Source organism: Schistocerca gregaria, chromosome 7 (genome assembly GCF_023897955.1).
Source record: "Schistocerca gregaria isolate iqSchGreg1 chromosome 7, iqSchGreg1.2, whole genome shotgun sequence".
In the NCBI taxonomy this organism is placed as follows: domain Eukaryota; kingdom Metazoa; phylum Arthropoda; class Insecta; order Orthoptera; family Acrididae; genus Schistocerca; species Schistocerca gregaria.
In genome coordinates, this window is record NC_064926.1 from 419,547,981 (window position 1) to 419,571,348 (window position 23,368).

The following is a 23,368-nucleotide window of genomic DNA, read 5'->3' on the forward strand; positions in this document are numbered from 1 at the left end:
ATGTAATTATTACCCGCAAGTTAGAGGTGTTTTGTATGATGGTATTGTGCCGCCCTGTCGGATGTAGACAGAGTTAAAAATGTAGTGCCCATGTCTTCTAAACAGAATGCTATATTTCATTGGTTTATCTTGCTATGTACGACATAAATCATAATTGTTTTTATCGGTGCCACGATACGATTTGCCCCAATGTTCTGTCTTAAAAAGCAGAACGCGCGAACGCGTGCAGGGAGGAGACACCGCGCATCCACGTAGCACCGGTAGATTTGTTCTACGCTTGTATGGTAGACCGTATTAGCCGAGCACAGGCTGCAAGAGAACGTAAACTGGTATCTTCTCCACGTCTGAAGCACTAGTCGAGGGAGTTTGTACTGGCCAGTGGACGGTGTCAGTGGCCGGAGCTCCAGACTCCAGACCGCCAAGCGGCGCCGGATGGCCACTGCGGCGCAGACAGTGAAGGCTGCCCGGCGCGCCGAATCGATATGACACACTTTCACTGCGCCCGTCTGTCTGCCGCCGGCGCGAGAACTCAGAGGCGGCCCCCGCACATCTGTTGCTTTCGGCGTTCGGCTACACTAATCGGGCATAGATGTTGCCCAGCTAGTAGCTCGCAAACCTAGTGGCACCTGGGTAGAAAGTTGCGTACACACTTTAATTGCAGACTTTACAGGCATGTGTCTCAAACTTCAGCATCGACAACGTAACTTTGTGCGAGCGTTTGGACTATTCAGGCTGCTTCGATGCCTCGTTGCACGTTCTTTTTGACGTACAAGAAGATCGAAAACCATTCTGATACCTGACTGTGGGTTACACGTTAACACCTACTGCCGCAAAATGCGAACCATCCTCCCTGCTTCTGCAGGTTGAACATAGGCAAAGGCAAGTCCCGTCCATGCGTGACAGGGCATCTAATGATACAAAATTGCTGCCGATAGAATCGAAAGCGCTAATTCACGATAGTACCTTCAAACGGGGAAGACAGTCCAGACCTGTGCAGTTTACAGCTTCCTCGCCGCGAGAACAAAGTGATTTCGAGGTGGTGGTAAATGTTGCAACGCGCTTCAATTGGCCGATATGAGTAAGAAAGTTGGAGGAAATTAAAACTTTGTGTGTACAGTAGTGTCCAGAAAGATCCATAAAAAAAGGTTCAAATGGCTCTGAGCACTAAGGGACTTAACATCTATGGTCATCAGTCCCCTAGAACTTAGAACTACTTAAACCTAACTAACCTAAGGATATCACACAAATCCATGCCCGAGGCAGGATTCGAACCTGCGACCGTAGCGGTCGCGCGTTTCCAGACTGTAGAGCTTAGAACCGCTCGGTCACACCGGCCGGCCTTTCAGCACTCACTGCTATGATAGCTTGTTCCGTGTGTATGAAATACTGCCGCTTTGCGGCGTGTCGAACCATATGGGGTTTCTCACGGTTCGATTTAGAGTGGTCCGCAAGCAACTTTTAAATTGCACCAAAGCTTCATCCATTTTCAATCATGCAAGCTTGTGGACATGATTGTGATTGCCGACAATGTTCCAGATTGTACAAGCGAATGGCAGTTGCATGGAAATTTTCGTAACGACACTGTCTGGCGATATGAAGCGGACAAAGATGTTGGAAAGCTTTATTGGCCTAGACGGCAGCCAGTCTTGTTTCAGCAGTATTAATCAAAATAATCTCGGTAAGACGAGGGGGGCTGTCGTATACATCCAAACAATAGAAATCAATTATTGACACAATCACGAAAAGCATGCCTGTATCAAAATATATACTGTTCCACAATCAGTGACTGGAGGAAAGAGGAAAATTTACCGTATTTACTAATACGAGTTTGGGAGACAGGTAGTGCGCTAGTACTCGCCTATTGCAGGCTCGTGGATGTGTTTTAGATCTTCAAAGCCCTAACAGGTCCCGAGAAACAGCTATGTTGCCGGTCAATCTTTCGTGTAGTGTTATAGCTTCTCTAACAATAGTAACCTGTTTTTAAATCGAAGATCTAAAGTGATAAGATGTTCAACCTTAATTTACAGAATGTTTTAAAATGCAAAGGAAGTCAAATTACAGCGGAAAAACATTCATTGGCGGATAATGAAGTGTCACTATTCAGTGTAGTCCTCACCAGTATTTCGTAACTCCTCCAATGACTGAATGTCTCATGCTAGAAGTGAAGAATTCTTGATCTTAATGCCTGAGACACTCGTGTACAGCTTGTTTGGCCAACTTGTCCTTCGACTTTGGAACGAGTAAACACTCGTTTAGCATACCAAACAGCTGAAAATCGATCAGCACATAGTCGGGGCGTTGGGTGTGCCATCGCCTTCCGACCCAAATTTTCGACCATGCCACCCATTTTCTGAGAAGTATGAGGACGGTCGTTGTATATGAAACAACCACAAGCTTGGTTTATCTCCACCTAACATGTTTCACTTTTTCGGAAGGATGTTTGCTTGCAGAAGAGCTAATGTAAAAGTGGGCTCTGAGAATTCGAAGATGACTATTTGTATCTCTGTATAACCAGGTCCTTGAGATTCTAATTTATCTCCATTCTAGCCTGTCATTTCGGTTCAGGTTTTGAGTAGTTTCGTTCTATGTGGTTGCTGCTATTTAGGGTCCTGAATACATCTTGAGTGGCTTGGGGGTTAAGATGTGACCTTAAGAGAGCATTATTATTGGAAGAAATGTTGGAGGAACTCTGTTTTCTGTGGATCTTTGCCACGTCAACCGTATGATTCATCACAGTCGGATGTGCTTGCGTTAGTGACTAAGGCTTCGTGCGTGCTGTAGTTCAGAAACAGCGCTGAGAATAACTCAGAATTGCGCGCGGAGGGGATGCAGGCGAATGGTAAACGGTAATGGCGTTGTGAAGAAAACGCCTTCCTTGAGACCTTTCGCTAAGTCATGATTTGGGAACGTGATTCAGACCAGCCATTTGATGTGCGTTGCAAGCCCTTCATGCACGAATAGGTCTGCGCACGCCGGTCTAATTTTTTTCCCATGTAATGGCTGACTGGGTAGTTGATTTTGAACCAGTTATTGCTAGTTGAGCGTCTGATGACGGTGCAATGTAGCACCGAAACAGTCAGGCTAAATAAAGTTTCAAAAACACAGGGGTGAATGTGATACAATCAGTCGTCACAATGAAACTTTTGTCTGTCAGATGAGAGAGTTTCTGTTCAATCGCCTGGAACGTAATTGGCCTGTGGAAGCATCCGTCGAGCGGTACAATTGCAGGAGTAATCCCAGTGTTGCAGGGGCTGTAACGGGCACACAAGGATTGACACAAACAATCCACGAAAGGCTGAATACTCTTTTAGTGGTAAAAGTATACGTGAAATTAACGTTACAGTAAAACTGAGTCCCACGTTTTTGCGAACTCCAGTGAGATTCTTCTGGCGCTAATTTTGTATCGCGTTTCCATGGTGCGACGACAAACTAAATTTCAAAAGCCAAAGCAGTCGATACTTATAAATACACTTTCAAACAGCTGAATTATTAACTTTGAGAATAGCGCGAAAGGTCTGAATATCAGTACTTGCCCCACACCGTTCAAAATTTGTACTGTAATACTGTAACTCTTAACTATTTCGAAATGGATAATTTCGCTATGTCTTTTTTTGTATTTTCCAGTTGGAATCTGTAATGGGTAGCTCGTATTCTACGGTCCCATTAGAGATTCGCAAGACACAGCAATTGTATTAGTCTGCCCCATCCTCTGCGGAGTAATTGCGAAACAATTTCCAGACTCAGCAGTGAAGTTGTGGCCGACTGCGAAGCGACTACATAAAATTTGTCCGCCGTCACGGCTGATTGTGTTAAGTACGTTAGTGCTCATCAAATCTTGGGGGCGAATGAGAGCGGACTGGGAGCGGAACCGGGCGCCAAAGAGGGCAGATGAGTCACCGAGCGCTTCGTTAGCCGCATGTGGCAGTAATGCGACTCCGGCAGTAAATAAGCGCATTTGTCGGGGCTGCTCGCTTTCTCCCCCTCCTCTCCGTCTGAGCCGGCTCCCGGATTCTCCCCCCCCCCCCCCCCCACCACGCCAGCCACTACCCCTCTTGCTTGGCTTCCGTGTGGTCGTCCGGGTGTGTTCGTACTACGTTGCCGCTGCATTCACTCGGCTTGCTACATGCAGACCAGAGTTTGATGACCAGTCTGCAGCGAGGCCGTTCAAGGCCGAGTATGTTATCACGGCAACACAAGTCAGAACATATTTGGTTTCTCAACAAAATCTGCATTATGTCAAACTATGCACAACACTCGTATTACTGTCACTATTCTCAGAAGCATGTCTTTTAAAAGTATGCAGGTGACGAGCAACCAGAAGACGATGCAGCAGTAAAAAACTGCCTTGCTCCTATGAGAACGCCCGTACGTACCTGACGGTTTTTTGAAACAAGTGTCTTAGAGATGTCCGTAATCATTCTTACGAAACTTGTTTGTCTGTCACAATAATGTGAAATTCAAATGAAAAGATAGATTGGGTTAATAGGTGCACGCCATATCTGAAGGTGGCCCGTGGGAATTGTGTAACGAAAGTGTGTATCCTGCGCCAGCACTCACCATATCCAGTGCCCTCTATGTTTTTGACGGGGAAGCGCATACGACCAACAAAAATACGTAAGTTCGGAATTCGAAATAGCGGGAGAGGTGGGGTGGAGAAGAATAAGTTGATTTTTGCATCTGCTGTAGAACGTTTAGCTTTGCGTATTTCAAAAAGAAATGATTGCTTTTTGAAGTGGGATTGTGTTGTTCTCATTAAGCAGGAAACTCTGTACGCCCCTATAGTAGGCAGCTGCGGGCGCTGTCAAGTGGTGCTCGAAGAGGAAGCGAAGCGGTCATTGTACTTGAAACCTCCTAAGAGATCAGAGCACCGTGAGGCCGAGGGTGGAAGCGTACGTGGGGAGCCAAGTATTGGATGAATTCTTTCGACAGGGTTATCTTGGGGAGTCACGTGTTGAAAACTGCTTCAAGATGTAAATAATAAAATTTGACTTACTTTGTGTTTTCCACAGTGAAAGTACTGGAGCCGCGGAGATAATGACCGTACATGCTGTTAGTAGAATCGAGCTGCTAAGTCTTGTGTAATATAACAAGAGCCCCTCACACTAAATACTTGTTCCCCCCACGTCTTACTAACTCGCCTTTTGCGAGTACTGTATGTGCCACCATTGCTTCTAAAATTTGCCCAAGCGAGCTGTCGCATGTATCATAATATAGTAAAATTACCCGAATGTTGAATGAAAAAGATGCTTTTAGCCACCCTCGTCCAAATGAATTTCGTACGAATTTATTAATCACGTATGCGTTGTGACGTTGAATTTCCCCTCATTACCCCTCTCCCTCCATTACACCTCCCCCCCCCCCCAATCCATCCTTGACGTAAAATTTTGACTTTCGCCGTCCCCTTCAAACAGGTACTTCTTAGTGTCTGCACACTTTCATCGTAATGATTTTATAAGTTAATTTTCAAGCGACTAATGAACTACCTTCGCGTCTAAATACAAGTAACTGGCCGGAAAAAGTCAGCGATCTCGATATCCAGGAATACCGTCGTCGTATTAGAAGCATAGCACTAATTTCCTAGAAAAAATTACTGTGAATTTTCCTGGTATGTTGCTGAAATGTTGAAGTTAGACACCGGTATCTCTGACTCTTACGGCATGGCTGGTTTTACCCCTCGTTCAGAGAATGCTTCCTCTGTCTCCTGATAGAGATTCGGCAATGTAAGAGGGGCTTAATACCGCAGAAAAATGCCTAAGACAAGGGATTGTTTGTGGGAAGACCAGTTTCCAAACACGGTGCCCGTGTGTTCCGCACATCTACACATTCCCGCGTTTTGCAAGGATAAAAGAAGGTACCGCATTCTACTTACGTCACACTTCACTTACATATCCTCTTGTACTGAAGTAGCGTGTGGCAGAGAGATTCATGATAAATCGCTTTCAACAGTGTTGAAATGTAGGCTCTAAGCGTTGACGGGGCGGTCGATGAGCCTTGTTGCTTTAGTACTGTAATTTATGACAGGTTAAAAAATTTAGCACCAGTGTCTTATCAAGTGTCGCCTTTTATTGGTAAACAGATAACGTATCAGTTTCACGAGAAATTGAGACTGCCCCCTTGATTAAGGAGTTCGTTGTGATAGATGCTGTAACTCGTAAGAGACGGAATTCTAATTGTACTTCCTATGTTGCGCCTGAAGTCATTAACTTTGTTCCGTAGTTGGTGGTAAGAGCAGTCTTTCGCTGTCCGCAGAGAACAAAGTTCAGTTCCGAGAAACAGTTGACCAAATAAATTGTTAGAGGAGGTATCATGTCATAAAATACTGAATCTAACGGCAGATAATACCATACGTGTCTCGCTGTATTGCAAACGTATTCTCATAACGTTGATGGTGATTAAATTCTCCATTAGACAGTGTAATTCCTTGCGAAACTTTTGAGTATTTCGACACGTCTCGAAATGATTGCTATTCAGATCACGAAGAGATGGCGTAAGGCAGGCATCCAAATTAGAGACCCGGTTAGGACAAGACTTAGAATTGCACATAAACCTACACCAAAAATGCAGTGACAAAGGAATTTCTCCGTTATATTATCATCACTATTATTCTTGTGGTATTAGAATAACTAGTTTTGGAGGGAAGGTGAGATATAGTGACAGATGTAGAGATAATTTGCTATGCATTAAACCGCTGTATTTTTTACTGACAACGTTTTTGGACCGGTTACTTAGATTTTATGCATTAGCTCTAGCAGGTTACTGAAGCATTGGTCAGTTGTTGTCAAGCATGTAACATATGCTTCATCTGGGATACGCGGAAAAAGTGACGAAGTGGATTTCGGTACTCCTTCCGTTATGATCTGGAAATAGGGATGGGTGTTCACCTATAAGAGAGGTCTTATCTTCTGATAACAAGTGACGGCTTATTCCCGTTGGTTCGCTGAACCTGTGGTGTCAGATTCCAGACACGGACGAATGAAGATAACCCACGTTTGACAAGTGAAAGCGTTTGCGCACGTAGTCGCCTAGGACTTTCTTTCTGTTACGTAAGTAGCTCCAGTACGCAATATTGTCAGACTCGCGGCTTCCTATCTTACACAAAATTTACAGGAAAACTTTGGTGTACCTTCCTATGGAGTATTTGTACTACTCTAACAGGCGACCCGTTACCGTGACGTGGTAGACGCTATTTAATCTTACCGGGTACGACTCATTTTTTCTCAGTTATGAATTTCACAGAATGGCTTCATGCAAATGTCTAGGTGGGATGCAGCATCTCAGTCTGAGATTATAAGCCATCATGTCCATACGAGCACTTTTTAAAGGCGCAACACTATTAATTGACCTGTAAACAGTAGGAAGGGATAGTAGCAATGTGATAATTTCCTGTTTCATATAGGGTACCCCGCTTCACTAGATGTCATAACTGTTAAGGGTATTATCCGTGAACTTTCAGAAAATTCTTGACGTAATAGAGAATTCGTCCTGAGAATGTAGGTAGTATCCTTCAATGCATAAGGATTGAAATTTCGTGCTTGGAGCTTACCGCCCATCGTAAACATCCCTACTAAAGAGACAAGAACATAAAAACCTTTGTGGAAAAAGCTTAACGTCGAGAGAGTGCGGGTCTCACATTAGTTACGCGACATCTCGTAAAAACATGCAAGTAACATACTCATACTGAAATGTATTGGAACGCATTAGACATTGTACATGAAACCACCACTGCTGTGAACTTCTCAGACTGGTTTTATATACATAAGCACAGAATATTTGCTCCCTGCATTGATAAGTACATCAAAACTGGTCATTGGACTGTACAACCGTTGTGGTACCGTAAAACGGATAACTTTCAAATGCAAATGAGCACTTTGAGCTATCTTCGAAGAACATGTTCCAAATTAATATTAGAGAAATTTCCGTAAGTAGGCATCTCTGCGTGGCTCTCTAGCAGAATTGCAGCTGTAATCTGCCAGTAGCTCTCACGGTTGATGCACACACACAGAAATAAATGCTTGGCTGTAATTTGATGGTTTAGCGTCAGAGGAGAGAAGTTACTGGAGAGAAGCTTTGTGGAGTTTGGAACCTGCTTAATGGCTGTTGCCGAATCGAAGATTTAGTAAAGTAGTGCTAGTTCATCAAAGTTTAGGCAGTCCGAGGGCCACAATATTGGCGAGTCCTGTGGGCTTTTGAATAATAGGAGAGGGTTTACCGGCAGCTTCTTCGTGGATTCTTAGTGTAGTTTTTCTGCTCTTTTAACATAAGCGAAATTTGTGATCGCTTGTAATGTGGGTTTGTCTTTTATATCCTGAGGAATGTTATTGGGCGGATGCTGCACATATAGTGGTCACTGAGAGTTGTCGCAATGGTAAGACACTGGACTGGCATTCAAGAAAGGTGCGGTTCAAATTCCCGTTCGGCTATCTAGATTTAGGTCCTCCTCAGTTTCCATTCATTTAGGAAAGGATTGGGCTGAGTTCCTTCGTCAACCGAGATTATGCTCCGTCCCTGATTTCCCCCCCCCCCCCCCTCATAAGCTAATTTCAAACCACTTCAGTCTGTCAGATTTTTACCAAGTTACTAAAGAACTGTGAATACCACCATCTGGAAATCGCCCTGCAAGGATAACTTACATGTTAAATCATTGAAAAATAGACAAATTGCGACCGGCTGCTGCGCTTCCTAAACGTGGTCGAGATTCAGACTGCTCAGGAGAACTGAGCCGCGGAACCTGTCTACTGCTGCATCTCCAGCGTTGTGTGCAGAGCGGAGCGTCGCAGCTGGGGAATGCGCATTGTGTCCAGTCCATTCGATCGCGACACCGGCGGATGCGAGCGACGCCTCGGCTCTCTTAATTATTTCCGGGGGCTTCGGGCGGGCTGCTGTAATTTACCGCACCATTGCCGTTTAGGGGCAGCCTCGCCGTTCTACCCTCGGTAGCCATTCTGCTGCCGAAGACACAGTTCACCAAGGGCTTTGCTTACGTACCTCTTCTTCGAAAGTTAGCGCACGAGCTGCAACACACATTTTTTTAACACCACTCGTTACGAGTATTCACGAATTTCACATTCAGGTCAGTTTGTGAATAATTTGCTGACGTACAACTGTTAAACTTGACCCCCAGTTGAGGACGATTACAAGTAGTAGTTCGCAAATTCACTAATAATTTTCGGCTCAGTACTTGATTTTGGCGCACCTCACACGCATTTCAAAATCTTCTCTTTTCAAGTGATCACAGAAAGCAGTGACTTAAATTTTAAAAAAAATGGCGGTGATGTTTATAGTAACCGTTGCTATGGACTGTATAAAACACGTAAGCTACAATGCGAGGGTGGTGAAACATAGCGCACCTCATTCCATAAAATTGGCTGGATTCACCATTCTACAATGAGGTGTCTATTCCCATTAAAATTACTAAATAGTCGACACTTCAGGCTTAGGATCTGGTTTCCTCCAATCAGAGCGCTGAACGTAGCCCCTAACAGCTTTCCGTTGCCGAACTGCCGCAACAGTTGAGTAGGTCACTTCCATTTCCATGTGCGGCTTTCTTGATCTGTTCGTATCCCGAAAACTGGATCTTGTCTTTTTATTTAGATCGGCTTAAATAAGCTTCGCAAGACATTCGTATTCACGCAATTTCTGAAGGCTGTAATTCGTTGAGTGAATCACCAGAATCATAAAGATAATCGTCTAACGTAGTGGCATAGCAGAATGGTTTGCGTAATAACTTGCGGTGTAGAAGGTCGTAGGATCGCATCTCGTCAAATACAGCAGAATTTTTTATTTTTGAATGTAATCAAGAGTTTAGTTTTTATTCAGTTAATAGGTTTAAATGTAGTTTATTTCTACTGCTTTACTGCGTCATTTACATCATCGTATTCTTTTTTTATTGGTCTTATTCTTCCTGCCATTCTTTTTTTCGTTTGGAATCTGCCTGTCGCCTATAATCTGTAACAAAGTACCAACGAGTACTGCTCTTCGGATGATAGCCAGTGAGAGTGAGTTTCTGATAACCAGTGACAGCGAGAAATTAGTACGCTTCTAGCGCTGAAACTTTTACTGTCTTTAGTTTCCTAGTAGAGGTTAGCTTTAATAGCCATGACCAGAGCTATCATGATTTTAGTTCTCCCGCAGGTTTTCTAAGACTGCTTTCTAGGGTACATTGCACATTACGAGGTTGTGGCTAGCATAGGACATAAATCTAAATTCAGGGATACGAAACGCGTCTCGTGCCGTGGTTCGGTCATTGGTCATGTAAAATCAGCTGTCGATAGAGCATGTCGCATTTGACAGCGCGCTGTTGCCACTTCCGATATTGCTCTGCGTTAGGTATTACCAGTATGTGATGTGACTCCCCGTATTCGTGTGTTATACGTATTCGTGTGTCATACGTGGTCATGAACGGTGGCGGTCAAATTTACGCCTATTCTGGGCATCTGCGTCACGCATTTTCCTACAACCTGCGAGTGTTCAGTAATGTTCTCAGGCTTCTGCTGTGAATCTCGTAGTCAACGCGAATATCGAGTGTTGTTCAGCGAATTGGAGTTGTTACGGCAGATGGTGGTGGACAAAGTCTGCACAAGCAAATTGACGTAATTTGCAGCATACATGCTTTCTTAAAGTACAGAGCACGTGTACGCGCTTCCGCAACCGTCGCTTGGAACCAGCAACAATGTAATTCTCGAGTTGCGCGATCCGCCATGGTTTGTGGATCGGACTGTACCTATAAGCGAGCGGTAGCCGGCGTCCGATGTGGCAACAATGTTGCGGCAAGTGACAGACGTGAACTATCAAATAGTTTTAAACGGACTATGGCAACAAATGTGTCATATGTACCGCTGCGAATTTTCTTCACTGAAGAAACGGGGAACCTTAATTTCCATGGTCAGGTGGAACTTCATAATCGATCCGTTTGATACATAGGTGCTTCGTTTCGTAGTCACGTAGTGGCTTTTATGACGCCGAGAAAAGTACTTACGCATATTAATATCCGGTTCACAGCTTTTAGAATTCAGTTAGTATATCCATTTGTCTTCAGGCGTCAATAGCAAACGCCATTAAGAGACGTATATGAGCAAGTTACTTTTAGCTTAATATGAATGAGTTTCACTACAGCCAAGTTGTATTCCTCCCGGTTTGGCAGAGTCTCTGTTGAATGCGTCTCTCGTTATGACGCCTCGATAATTCTCTGCTAGGTTTCAGAATAATGACAGTTTACCTTGCTGATTTTTTGTTAGACTGTGGCCGGAGATGCAAATTCGTACTAGACATTTTGTCTTATTTTGCCGAAAAATCCGAATATAAGTGAAAACTTCAAATCTCCTGTTCCAGAACTCTCTTCTGTAGTCTTTTTGAAACTAAACAGTGCTTTTTCTGACAGACGGCCACCACCTAACAGAAAGGCGAGCTAAACCTTACAACCTTTTAGTGAAATATGGCAATAACATGTTTGTGCTGTAGTGTATGTTGTCTGTTCCCGTTAAGTTATATACCCTCTCCATTCTCTTGGCTCGATGCCGGACAGGAAGAACGAACATCCGCCTGCGGTTGAACAGTTTCCTGCAGACACGTCAGACAAATCACTTATCTTTGTCTACGACACACAAGAATGTATATGGTTCATATGTTAACAAGAGTCCAGTTAACTGTCAAGATTTCAGTATGCAGTCGTGGTCTAAGTAGTGAAGAAAGATTTTTATGTAGGGATTCGTAACAAAATTGCGCTGTGGTTGTTGATCAATAGGCGCAGTTCCTGCGAAAACTTGTTACTTTTTGCGCGAACTAACAAGATTTACATAGAAAATGTTAGACAATGAGAAATAGTACTCACATACAACTAAAGTTGCCCCCCCCCCCCATCCTTGCTGAGGTGGTTTATCAAAACATCGTGGCGAGTGAGGTTGTTTTGCGTCAGAAGACTCAGAAGCTTGTCGGTGTATGGTGTCAGCTGGCTTCGCTGCTGTAGCTTGAACTTCCAAGGATTGCCCACTTGCTACGCTTATAGTGAGACGGCTGATATTTTTCGCTAGGACTTCGCTGCTGTTTTGAAAGCGCACAGTACACTTCCCCTTTGATACGCCCCTCGTAGGCCTGTCAAACGAAGGAAAAGTTACGGGGAAAAATTGTGTAGTCGCAAATTTTTGTACATTGTTCGGAGGGAGGACGTTCCCGGCCAAAAGAAGTAAATTAGTATCAAACATGGCCTTAATTTGAGGAAGAAGTTTGAGAATGAGAGATTCGAGCTAGCATTGTATTGTATTTACTCACGGGCTGTGGGAAAGTCGGAACAGAAGGGATGTAGCGTTTTAGACCTGGTGCTAAAGAACGTTGGAAATGGGAGGACTGATAAGGAATGAAGCGCTTCTTCGCAGAATCGACGAAGGAACATACCGAAAGCAATGACAAGAAGGGACATGATAATAGGAATGGGTTAAGTCCTTGGGAATAATTTCCATTATACTAGGAGCTAAATCGAGTAAAAACTGCAGGGGAAGGCAGAGATTAGAATACATTCAACAAATAATTGAGGTTAGCGGAGAGGAATTCATGGCGGGCGGCATCAGGCCAATGAGAAGAATGGTGACTCAAAAAAAGAGCGAGTGCCATGGACAACGTACTAAAAATCACTACTCCAGAGGTGTGAGCTTGGGGGTCAGCCCCCACCCCACAGGTCGTTGTTTTTCATGAATGTTTCAAAAATCGCGAGTTCAAACGAAAATCTTTCCCAGTACAGAATTAAATCACATTAAATTTCCTCCAAAAAGGTCGTAATTTTTTAATAGGTTCCATGTTGGGAGGGGATGGGAAAATCGCAAATGTTTTAATGGAATTCATGTTTACATATTTAATGTTTACCGTTAATTGAAGTGATTAAATACAAATATTGTGTGTGCGCGCCACATTAAAGTGCTGTAGAGCTGTATTAAGGGATAAATTCTACTCCGGAGGTGCAACAGGGTGGAGAGTAGAAGCGCGAGGGAAGATAGGTCGCCGCACTTCATAGCTCTGCGAACTAAAGATCGAGTAGGTGATTCCCCACTATCAACCCTACTAAGTCACAAGAAGCAATGACAGGGTTTTGCACAAATTTGCACCGAACCTCCCCAGCGCGCTTTACGAATCAGTGGCGACACCGTGTGCAGACGTGCCTGGGAGAGGGATTCTGTTTGCTACGAACTACGTTAACACTAGATGAGATACAGATACGCGTTACTAATAATACTAACGCAAGACACGCATATGGGCAGAATCTACGTTAATCTCAGCACACTATTCTACACTGCCAGAAGGTAAATTGGATGTCATCCTCCACGACAGCTGTAATGCTGTTCCGGGAAAGGCATCTTCTCCACAATGACAGCTGCCAGCTTTTTAGTTTACAGACTGACTATACCTCTGCAGTATTTCCTACCTAGTTATTACCTGAGTAGACAAAATTTCACTGAACACGCTTTCTTATATTAGTTATTTTCGGTTAATTAAATGAATACGAATTTGCAGTTGAGTGACCTTTCATTAAAATACGTTCCTGTAAACGATGACTCAGAAGTGTTTGGATGGTGTTGTCAAGTGGGAAAGGAAATGGATTGGTAAATGTTACTGTCTTGTCTTTGACAGCACAATGTCGAATACATATTGACAGCTTGTTGAACTAGGGAGAAGCTCTTCTGTGAGGTAGACAGTTGACAGTTCCCACTGTTCAGCTTTTCGCATAATGGCTCACTAAACAACTGCAAGTATGTACTCACTAAACTGAAAATAACTCCACTATACAGGCACGAGCTAAGCGAAGTTTTATGTACTCGCATAAGAGAACTGGGCGGGAAATGCCGGACGGCATGGTCTCTGTTAACTGAAAAGCGGGCAGGGAAATTCTTTCCTGGACGGATGTTGCAGGAGGATTAAGAATAAAACTTCCTGTTTAGCGGCGTAGCACAGTGTTCAGAGATTTACGTTAGTCCTGTCCATATTCTTTTCTTGGGTTGCATTATTAGTAACTCATATCTGTATACCGGGTAGTGTTACTGCACTTTGTGGAAAATACAGTCCCCAGGCATGTCTGCACAATGCGTCACAAGGGATCGATAAGGCATGTCATGGAGGGTACGTATAACTTTGTAGACCTATGGAGGAGGCAAGCGATTGACCACAATCCGGCGACCTAAAGTGCTCTCACTCATCTACCTCTGTTAAACCTCGAGAGCACAATGTATCCCTTAATACGGCTCTAGAACACTTACACGTGACACACATTTAATATTTGTTCTTAAGTCCATTTAACAACACACATTTCAGACCATTGAAACATTATTTTTAATAATCTATTTTCCATCCCCACAACGCGGAAACTTAGTCAGAGAGAGAAAATAAGTATTTTTAATAGAAAATTTAATGTAATTCAATCTTGTATTGGGAAAAACTTTCGTCAGAAGCCCCGATCTCAGTTATTCAAGAAAAACTTTTAAAAAACGACCTTCGAACGATCCCGTGCTCACGCACCGCACTCATACTCCACTGGTTGGGATATTTATTTAGTATGTTTTGGCACTCTTCCTGCTACTGAAAAAAAAATTGCGACGACACTCTTTTCTCCGTATGTGACTCTTTTGTTCGTCGTTGGCTTCGTACCTGGCAGCGGACATCACGTAAAGCGACCATAAACCCAAATGGTCAGACAATGATTTTAAGCTCTCCCCAGACAGTCTCTCATTCTAATCATTGCGACTGCTTCATTGAAGTTTCAGGGACTCGAACAGGAAGGTGTTTCACCTCCATAGACTTACAGAGATGGCTCACATTCCAGACGTCTGAGATTACTCTACTGCAGTGGTTCCCGACCTTTATGAAGCCATTACCACTGAATGCAATTGGCAGGTAGCTAATAAATCCCCGCCCCGGTCGTCCTATCCCACCACCACAGCGGCCAATTAAAGGCGAAATATAACACAAGAACTACACAAACTACTCAGAAAACAAATTTGACTATCCACACTGAGGGAAAACATTTGTTAAATGTGCGACTCCTTACTCAAGTGGAAGACTTCAGGCTGCTAATGTTGTGTGTCTGATCTCTGCCGCTAATAATTACAGTAATACTGTGTAGTCTCTACAGCAGTGTAGTAGTCGTACCATTGTTAGCGCTGTGTTGTCCTGTCAGTTAGTTCGCGTGTCTGATACGAGATGAGTAATGAGGCAATTTCTGGTTAATTTCAGGAACTACCTACAGCTCAGCTCAGAGAAGGCATTTTCTGAGACATAAATGTTTTTTTACTGCCACATATGCATGGTAGAAAGTACGAAGTATGTGTGTAGTGGGTGGAATATGAGTGGAAGCTGGTGTTCAGACATTGGTTTCAGAAGCTTGAAACACCATATTGTGTCGCGCATTAATTCTGGTATTCAAGAAAAATGTAATTATTCGTAATCAGTATTACAGTATTATGAAATGGATACTAGTAAAGATCTTTGGAAAATAAATGTAGTTTCGTGGTAATCACAAGCGAACCCTTCTGTTTTTATCTCCCACGAAATTTAATTTTACCCCTCAGGGGGTAATCAACCCCAGGTTGGGAACTGCTGCGCTACGGAATGCCTTTCATTACTGCTGTGAAATAGCTTTTAATCTTGATGAGCATTGAATGTATCTGTTCTCAGCTTTTTGTGCTCTAGATTTCCACTTTTAGAAACTTCTTCCTCGTTTCCACAACTACATCTGATATACGTTGAGCTGATATCTCTCTCCCTCTCCTCCAAGGTATCGTTCCCAATCTTGATCGGCAGATTATTCTTTCTTCTACTTGTTACCTTCTTCGGTCTGTATCGTTGACCTAGCCCGTCTACCTTTCAACGGGTGTTTTAATTGTAAGTCATTCTTACATGCAGTCAGAGGATCATTGGCTTTTGTTCTCCTTAAATTTTTACCAGGTGGTGTGGCACTCGTATTCCTGAGCAGAGCGGTTCAAATCCAGTTCCAGCCATCCAGACCTAGGTTTTCCGTCCGTCCCTGCCTCGTCTAGAATGGTTGCAAGGATATTTACCTTTGAAAAGGCACAGCTGGTTTCCTTCTCCATATTAATCACAGATTGTGTTAGGTCTCCAATAACCTCGTCGCCGACAGGATTAATCTTTCTTCCCCCGTTCCTCCTTTACGTTATTTCTTGTTACCGTGAAAAATTTGAAGGTTGTATCACAATCAGTTGCAATGAGGAATGGCATTTGGGCCGCGGACTATCACCATTACGGAACAACACTAAGGTGTGACCACTGCCCGATACTCTGAAGCAATATACAAGCTGACACATTATTTCAAAACGCCCGTCGCATTAATTTAACAGCAAATCTGCATACGCAAGCGGTGGCACAGAAGATAAGTACAGCTCCTCCATGTCCCCAACCAGCAAGCATCTTCTTTTGGAAGCTGGAATCCTTACGTCCATCGCAGTGTAAACTGTGCTCCGGCAAAGTTAGTTTGAATAATTCTGTAGGCTAAATTTTGGAAGTTGCTCCCACATAACCATAGTGTTTCCTTGATGTAGTTTTCCTTCTCTTTTGTGAATAAATGTTGGATGAAATTACTGACTATAATCTCATCTTTGGGATGACTGATCCTACCTCCTCCTGGCAGAGCGAGTAGGGTCAGACACTAAAAGTGTAGAGCTTGTACCGCGGCCCACGCAAACTTACTGCTCTTCCTTTATTGCACGACCATGCTCCCAACTGCCGCTTGCCCTTAATTCGCCTTTGCGGCCTGCCGGGATCGGTCATTGGAGCGAGTTGAGATGTTTGCACGCGCACTCGATATGGAATTTTGTTTGGGCAGAGCGATCCACAGCATCTGCTTACGCGATCTTTGCCAGCTGCAAATAAAATGCTATATGCAGCAATGTACAGTTAAAGCTCTTTTGACGTCGTGTTTGTAGTATCTGTAGCGTATCAGATGAAGGCGAAACGACTTGAATTTTACTCATAGGATGTTACAGCGAGTGTTTTGAAATAAACCTGTTCTTGCTGAATAGTGAAGTGAAACACGGAATAATCGTTTCACCCTGTTAACGACATGTTTCGTGACAGATTTCCCCTGGAATGAATTTTACCTCACTTCAAATTCAGCTGCGGCCTGTCTTGATGACATAAGACGTTAGTCTGCTATCGGGATACAGTTTCTATTTGTGTTATTGGTGGCTCAGTTAAGTTGGTCAAATAGGGATGTTACAACATCAATTTGTCGGAGTCGTTCGAAATTTTGAGTAATTAACCCATCAACAAACTTTGTTTGCAAAAATGCCACGTTAAACTGTAAAGTGCCTATGCTTAGCTTAAAATTTTGTGATCTTCCCTGAAGTTTGGTGATACAGGCTAGCCGGCAGCCATTCATTATCTCGAGAACGCCACGTGCTCGCTATGTTAGCTGTTTTGTAGGTATATACACACAGTCATGTCAAGTGTTGCTTGTTGCACGTCGGCAACATTGTCTCGTGCCGTTGCAATCTGTCAATCAGTTACTTCATTTGAGCTATCGGTGATCCGCTGAATGAGACAGTATTTAAGGCAGTGATGTTGCGCCCAAATGGATCATATTTAACGTAGATGAAGTGGAGAGAACCGCATAATTCCACAGAAGGAAAACCATAAAAGGAATCGTGGGTACGGCACTTGAACTTGAGTATTGACGGTCAGTGTGATGTGAAAGTGCGTGTGCATTTTGGACAGACCTGAAACAATTTTGAAAAATCGTATAGACTTGAATCAGTTTGGACGGACGGATATACGTTTGTTTACATTTTCTTCGGAATATGTATCCAACATTGTCACAACATTTAACGTGAGATCACATTTTCCTTGAAGGCGATGCGGAACGAATCGTGTGCGGCTGAGGTGGTTCACGCGGAACCTACTAGCGGCTATAGTCTAATTTAAATTCCTTGGCATTTTGACGTTTGTTTCGGAATTGCTACCTTGGTGCGCCAAGAGCTGTCTGCAGGCAACCATCACAGCGATGCTTTAAGCCTATATTACTATACCCTCGTAAAATTTGTGGTTGCAGTTGGTACCTGTTAGCGACCCGTCAATCTGGTGGTGCGAGTAAGGTGAAAAACAGGTCATTTAGTACGTTACTTTTTATGTGACTTACTTTATCAAGTCGTATGATAAGTACTGAACTCCTTGAAATAGGACAAAGTACCTTGCTCGGAAACGGAGGTTTCAGAAGTTTCTTATCACATTGGATTTAGTGTGAATAAGCTTCGAAAAACTTTAAATTTTGACAATTTCCTACTTGTAACAACTGTGAAGTCTCAATCTACAAAAATCACATGAAACTTCTAAAATTCACCCATGGTATAATGCCTGTAGCGTCAGTAAGTTTGACAAAAATCGATTCTTAGTTTTAATTGGGCCGGAGTTGCCTTTTCTTGAAAGTGTCGAAATTTTCGTGTGTCCTGCTATTTTCCTATTTGGGAACTGGCAGGTGCACGGCTTTGCAAAGCAAAAGTGACCACACAGCGGGAGTCGATAATGCCAGCAACCATTCCTGACGGAAGCAGACCACCAGCTCGCTGTCAAGTGGCAACGAGTTTCAGTAGTGTATCCGAGCGTTTCCTGCTCGCCGGCGTCTATCGACAAGGCTCGCACCGGGGCTGCGTGAGCTGTTCCCATGTCGATAGGCGACCGTCTGGCGCCCAGCGCGCCGGCGGGAGGGGGAAGGGGACCGGTACCACAAACAGGATTGTCGTGTCGGGTCGCGTCGCGTCTGCCGTGCAGTGCCGCACGTTCGTTTCCCATTTCTTATCCTATATCCAAACGGCACTAACGAATCGTATCATAAGACTATTGTCAACCACCACAAAAGAAAACGATGAAATGAAACTAGACTTGAGCCGTCGGGTTTAGCATAAGTATGAAATTTCTTTGATGAGCGTAAAATTGTTTGTCGGGTATTGTATTCTTTATAAAACAGTTAGTTGTTGATTGTATGCGTCTGTTTCTCCACTGTTACGTATATTTTGAGTAATGTCTATAAAGATATGTAGCTTCTCTACTTCACCACACTACCTAAAAGATTTCTAATTTTATTCACAGTGTGTAACTGCAAAGGTCAGAATTTTTTCTGTCACTGCTTCTGTCACTTTTAATCCTAATCTGATCTCTTGATGTAAAACTTGTACGCCCACCCCCTGAAGACAAGAGAAGTTGTATCAATGCAACGATCAGAGGAAGGCAGGGGCACATGTTCAATAGGATAACTCCTATTAAAGCATCCCAATCAAATCAACCTACTGGATGGTGTCTTATTTATCTTTTCATTTGACGGAAAGTAAATACTGTTCTGTGGTTATATTGGAAGGCTGAAATACTTTTCATTGGTAAAAAAATGGAGATTTCATTGTCGGGAACTTTATTTGTTCTAAGCTTACATGCCGGTTAATGCACTGCTGGTTACATCTTAAAACACCTTAACTCTGAGTATCCTTAAGCCTTTGTCTGTTGACAATTTTGTGGCTATGGTCAACATACCGCAATTTCCCTAACACACTGCTGCTCACTTTCAGCTACGAAGCTAATGGCTGCAGACGAAAACAGTAAGTCATTTAAAAGCTTTGACACTATTAACAAGGAAAACTCCTCATTGTGCACGCGCAACCCCGCACCCCCCTCTCCCACCCAGATTTAGTGGCCAGAGGGCCCAGTGGGCAACCTGTTGAAAACTGGGCATACAGAAAGCATGAAAACAGGAAGGTGTACTGGGCTGTGAAGAAAAAAAAGCAAAATAGAAACGTGAACTGTCAAAGAACAAGTGCAATATAGAGCAGCTGACAAGGGAAGTGGTGTTGTGGTTAACTGGTTACGGTGTTGGACTGCCAAGCATGCGAGCCATATTCAGATCTCCCTCATGCCAAATTGATCTGCCCCCCTTTGCTATTCGTTTTATTCTAATTTGTCTCTTTGTCGTGGTGTGATGTCAGTTTGCAACAGCGAAGTGTAAGATTGGGATCTATAATTACGGTTGATTCTGCAAAACTAATGTTAGCAGCCAAAAGGAAGTGGCTTTCGAATGGGAACAGCAAATATTTGATGACAGGTCAACCGAATCCTCGAATGGGAATACATGCGTGGTGTGTCATATGCGGCATTAGTGATAGTACGTATCATGTTACAGGAATCTTCTATTGAAATAACTAATTTGGACGACTGGTGGGTGACAGTGAGTAAGCCTCCTTGCCCAACCTGGGTGTTTGTGTGGATGTGATCACTCCCAAGAAAATAACACAATAGTTCGTCACATAAGCTGCAGCAAATGAATGCAAGATTCACAATCACACAGTTCCTTCGTGCTCGGTCAAAACACATATTTTTAGTACTTTCGAAGTTGCATTCTGTGTTGAAAGTTTTGACTATAGAATTCCATTGTTGCAACATAATTCACACCTGAAACTTACTGGCAGATTAAAACTGTGTGCCGGACCGAGACTCTAACTCAGGACCTTTGCCTTCGCGGGCAAGTGCTCCACCAACTGAGCTACCAAAGCACGACTCGTGACCCATCCTCAAAGCCTTAATTCCGCCAGTACTCGTCTCCTACCTTCCAAACTTCACAGAAGCTCTCCTGCATACCTTGCAGAACTAGCACTCCTGGAAGAAAGGATATTGCGGAGACACGGCTTAGCCACAGCCTGGAGGATGTTTGCAGAATGAAATTTTCACTCTGCAGCAAAGATCTCGAGCTAGTCTCGGTCTGGCACACAGTTGTAATCTGCCAGGAAGTGTCAATTCAGTGCACACTCCGCTACAGAGTGAAAATTTCATTCTGGATAGTTCACACCTGTTTGTTAACATTTCATAGATATATCTATATATCTTGCATGCTCTCACTACTCATCACATTTACTTGTGATTGTAACATATTCTTACCACATGACTCATATTCTATAACTAATGTATATTATGACAACTTCTGAGTCTACAGAAAGAGTGCCTGACCAGATGGACAGTTCATAACGATTGAACATGGCTCGGCCACTTGGCAGTCAAAAACCATGACCACTCAATCCATGATGCCATTGATATTTCAGGCTGCTCTTTATTGCATTTCTTGTTCTTGGCCCATTCACTGTTTCTAAATTTTTTAAGTTCAGTCCACCACCTTCGAGTTTTAATATTTTACGAAATTGCGAATTATAGTGCTATACTGTCAACAATTGCTTCCTTCCTTACGTATTTTTTTTCTACGCACTATTTTAATTCAATTACATCATTGGCCAATATCTTTATTATAATAAATATAATTGCGCTGGTAGTTTCAGCTTTGAAAAATGGGCTACATGGAATTAGTCACATAACTCACCATTTGTGGGAAAAGAAATTTTATTTGTCAAAGAATGTTTCAGTAGAGATACAATATTACTTATGTATTGTTAGCTGTAATCTTGCAGAGTTGGAAGTGCAAGCTCTCTTACACATCATCATATTTATTGTTATTAAATTCCCAAATATCTAAATACAACTTGCAGACAGTTTATTGGTTATCTGTCGTGAAATTAAATCTTGAATCTATTTGTTCATTGCAGGCAGAAAGTGAGGTTGCTGCCCTAAACCGCCGAATCCAACTGCTGGAGGAGGACCTGGAGCGCTCAGAAGAGCGCCTGGCCACTGCTACAGCGAAACTAGCAGAAGCCTCGCAAGCTGCTGATGAATCTGAACGGTGGGTTGCAAACTGTTAACTGAGTGATAAGTCCGATGATTTGAATCATTATTTTAAACTGAACCTGTAGTTCACTTATCATGTGTCAAATAAAACCAAAAATATTTTAATTTTGGGAGCTACGGCATGCATTTTAATGATTGATTGAAAAAGAAAAATGAAGAGATCAGCAGAAAAATTAACCCACAAGGGCATAATTAATCTGATAAATCCTTACTAAACTGACAGTAAGCACTTCATTTTGATGACCACTTAGTGTCATATTTCATAGCGTTAGGGCTAGTACTAGTCTCGCATACATATTTTTAAATAGGAATTAGTATTTTCACAGAAAGAATTATTGGGCTTACAGGCTAATACATATATTTCTATACAATTTTTCACTAACAGTGAAAAATAGTGTACCACGTAATACACAACCTTATGAAATCTGAAATGTTTTAGCTGTTATAAATACTAATCATTCAAATGTATATGAAGTTCAGCCATGTGATGTAAAGAATAGTCATTGATGAGTAATTTTTTACCTCACACATTACCAGAAATGAAAAAAGGGGCGAATTTTATTTTGATGGGAGGGGAAACAAATCACTTCTGTTTGTGTCAATAGTTACAGTTGCAGCAATAAATGGTTAAGTTGCTGAAGTAGATCTTACTTTGAAAAGTTATTTAATTTGTAAATGGCAGTATAACCATGTTTTATTGCAAAATTTCTGTGACCATTTTTGTACCTAAATTTTCAGAACCCTCTCTGCTGTAATACAGGTAATGTAAGATGCTGAATTCGTAACTACATAACAGTGCATTGTCTGACACTAATAAAGCCCTTACCTGTAGAATATAATACAGAAATTAGTCTTCATGCATCTGACAAATGGAGTCCATTTTATCTACATGTAATTTTGTTACGCTTTGTACAATTTTGCCCATGATTGCGCCCAATGTTAATTTCTGTTCAGTAGGTACAAGCTGAGGACAAGGAGTGAAAACTTAACGTCTTGGAGTTAAGTCAGTTTGTTGGGCTTTGAATTACCTCGGTAGTACTTCTTGTGTGCACTTGGCCACATTTTTCTAATTGATTCTAACTTTCTCGTAACCAGTCCTGTGGCTTCTATTATGTTCAATAATCTGAAAAATAGAGCACTAGGTCTGAAACTGAACTCGTCATTTAAGTCCGATAATTTCAGTACACTACAGATGGCTAAGAAGCACTGATAGCTCTACCAAATAAAAGTAGTCGTTAAGTTAGGAGACTGTTTAAATTGATTTGGGCATGAAATTTGCTACCTGGGATGCACATTTTGTGTGTTACAAAATGTGTAATGGGCAGAAATGAGTATCTCCATGGTTTAAGAGTCTATTCGATAAAAATGAGATGAGGTAGTTTTTGCTTAGTTCGGCTAATTTTCAAAAGGGTTTGTGTGTTGAGATTATCCACATAACCTTTCTGTATGTAAGGTACTAAGCACTGGAAGACTACGCGATTGGTACATAACATGTACATGTACATTGGCATAGGAGGCTTGAAATTTAGGAAGGGGAGTGGGGGGGGGGGCTGTACATGCTGCCATTGAGGTATGTCTATTGAGACTCGTAGAACATTCTACTTAAGAATCCTGGTGTTCAGGAGACATTCAGAGCCACCTGAAAATTCAGTTTTCATGTATCCTAAGT

The 23,368-nt window shown here is 42.7% G+C and overlaps 1 protein-coding gene across 27 annotated transcripts in view; it reads left to right on the forward strand.

Moving 5' to 3' along the window:
• Positions 1–23,368, forward strand: part of LOC126281198 (tropomyosin) — a 147,722-nt gene that overhangs the window by 95,713 nt on the left and 28,641 nt on the right. For all 27 annotated transcript variants that reach the window (XM_049979924.1, XM_049979928.1, XM_049979926.1 and 24 more), the window contains one exon: positions 21,561–21,694. In XM_049979924.1, the coding sequence (XP_049835881.1) occupies positions 21,561–21,694 (134 nt within the window). The remainder of the gene's footprint in view (positions 1–21,560; positions 21,695–23,368) is intronic.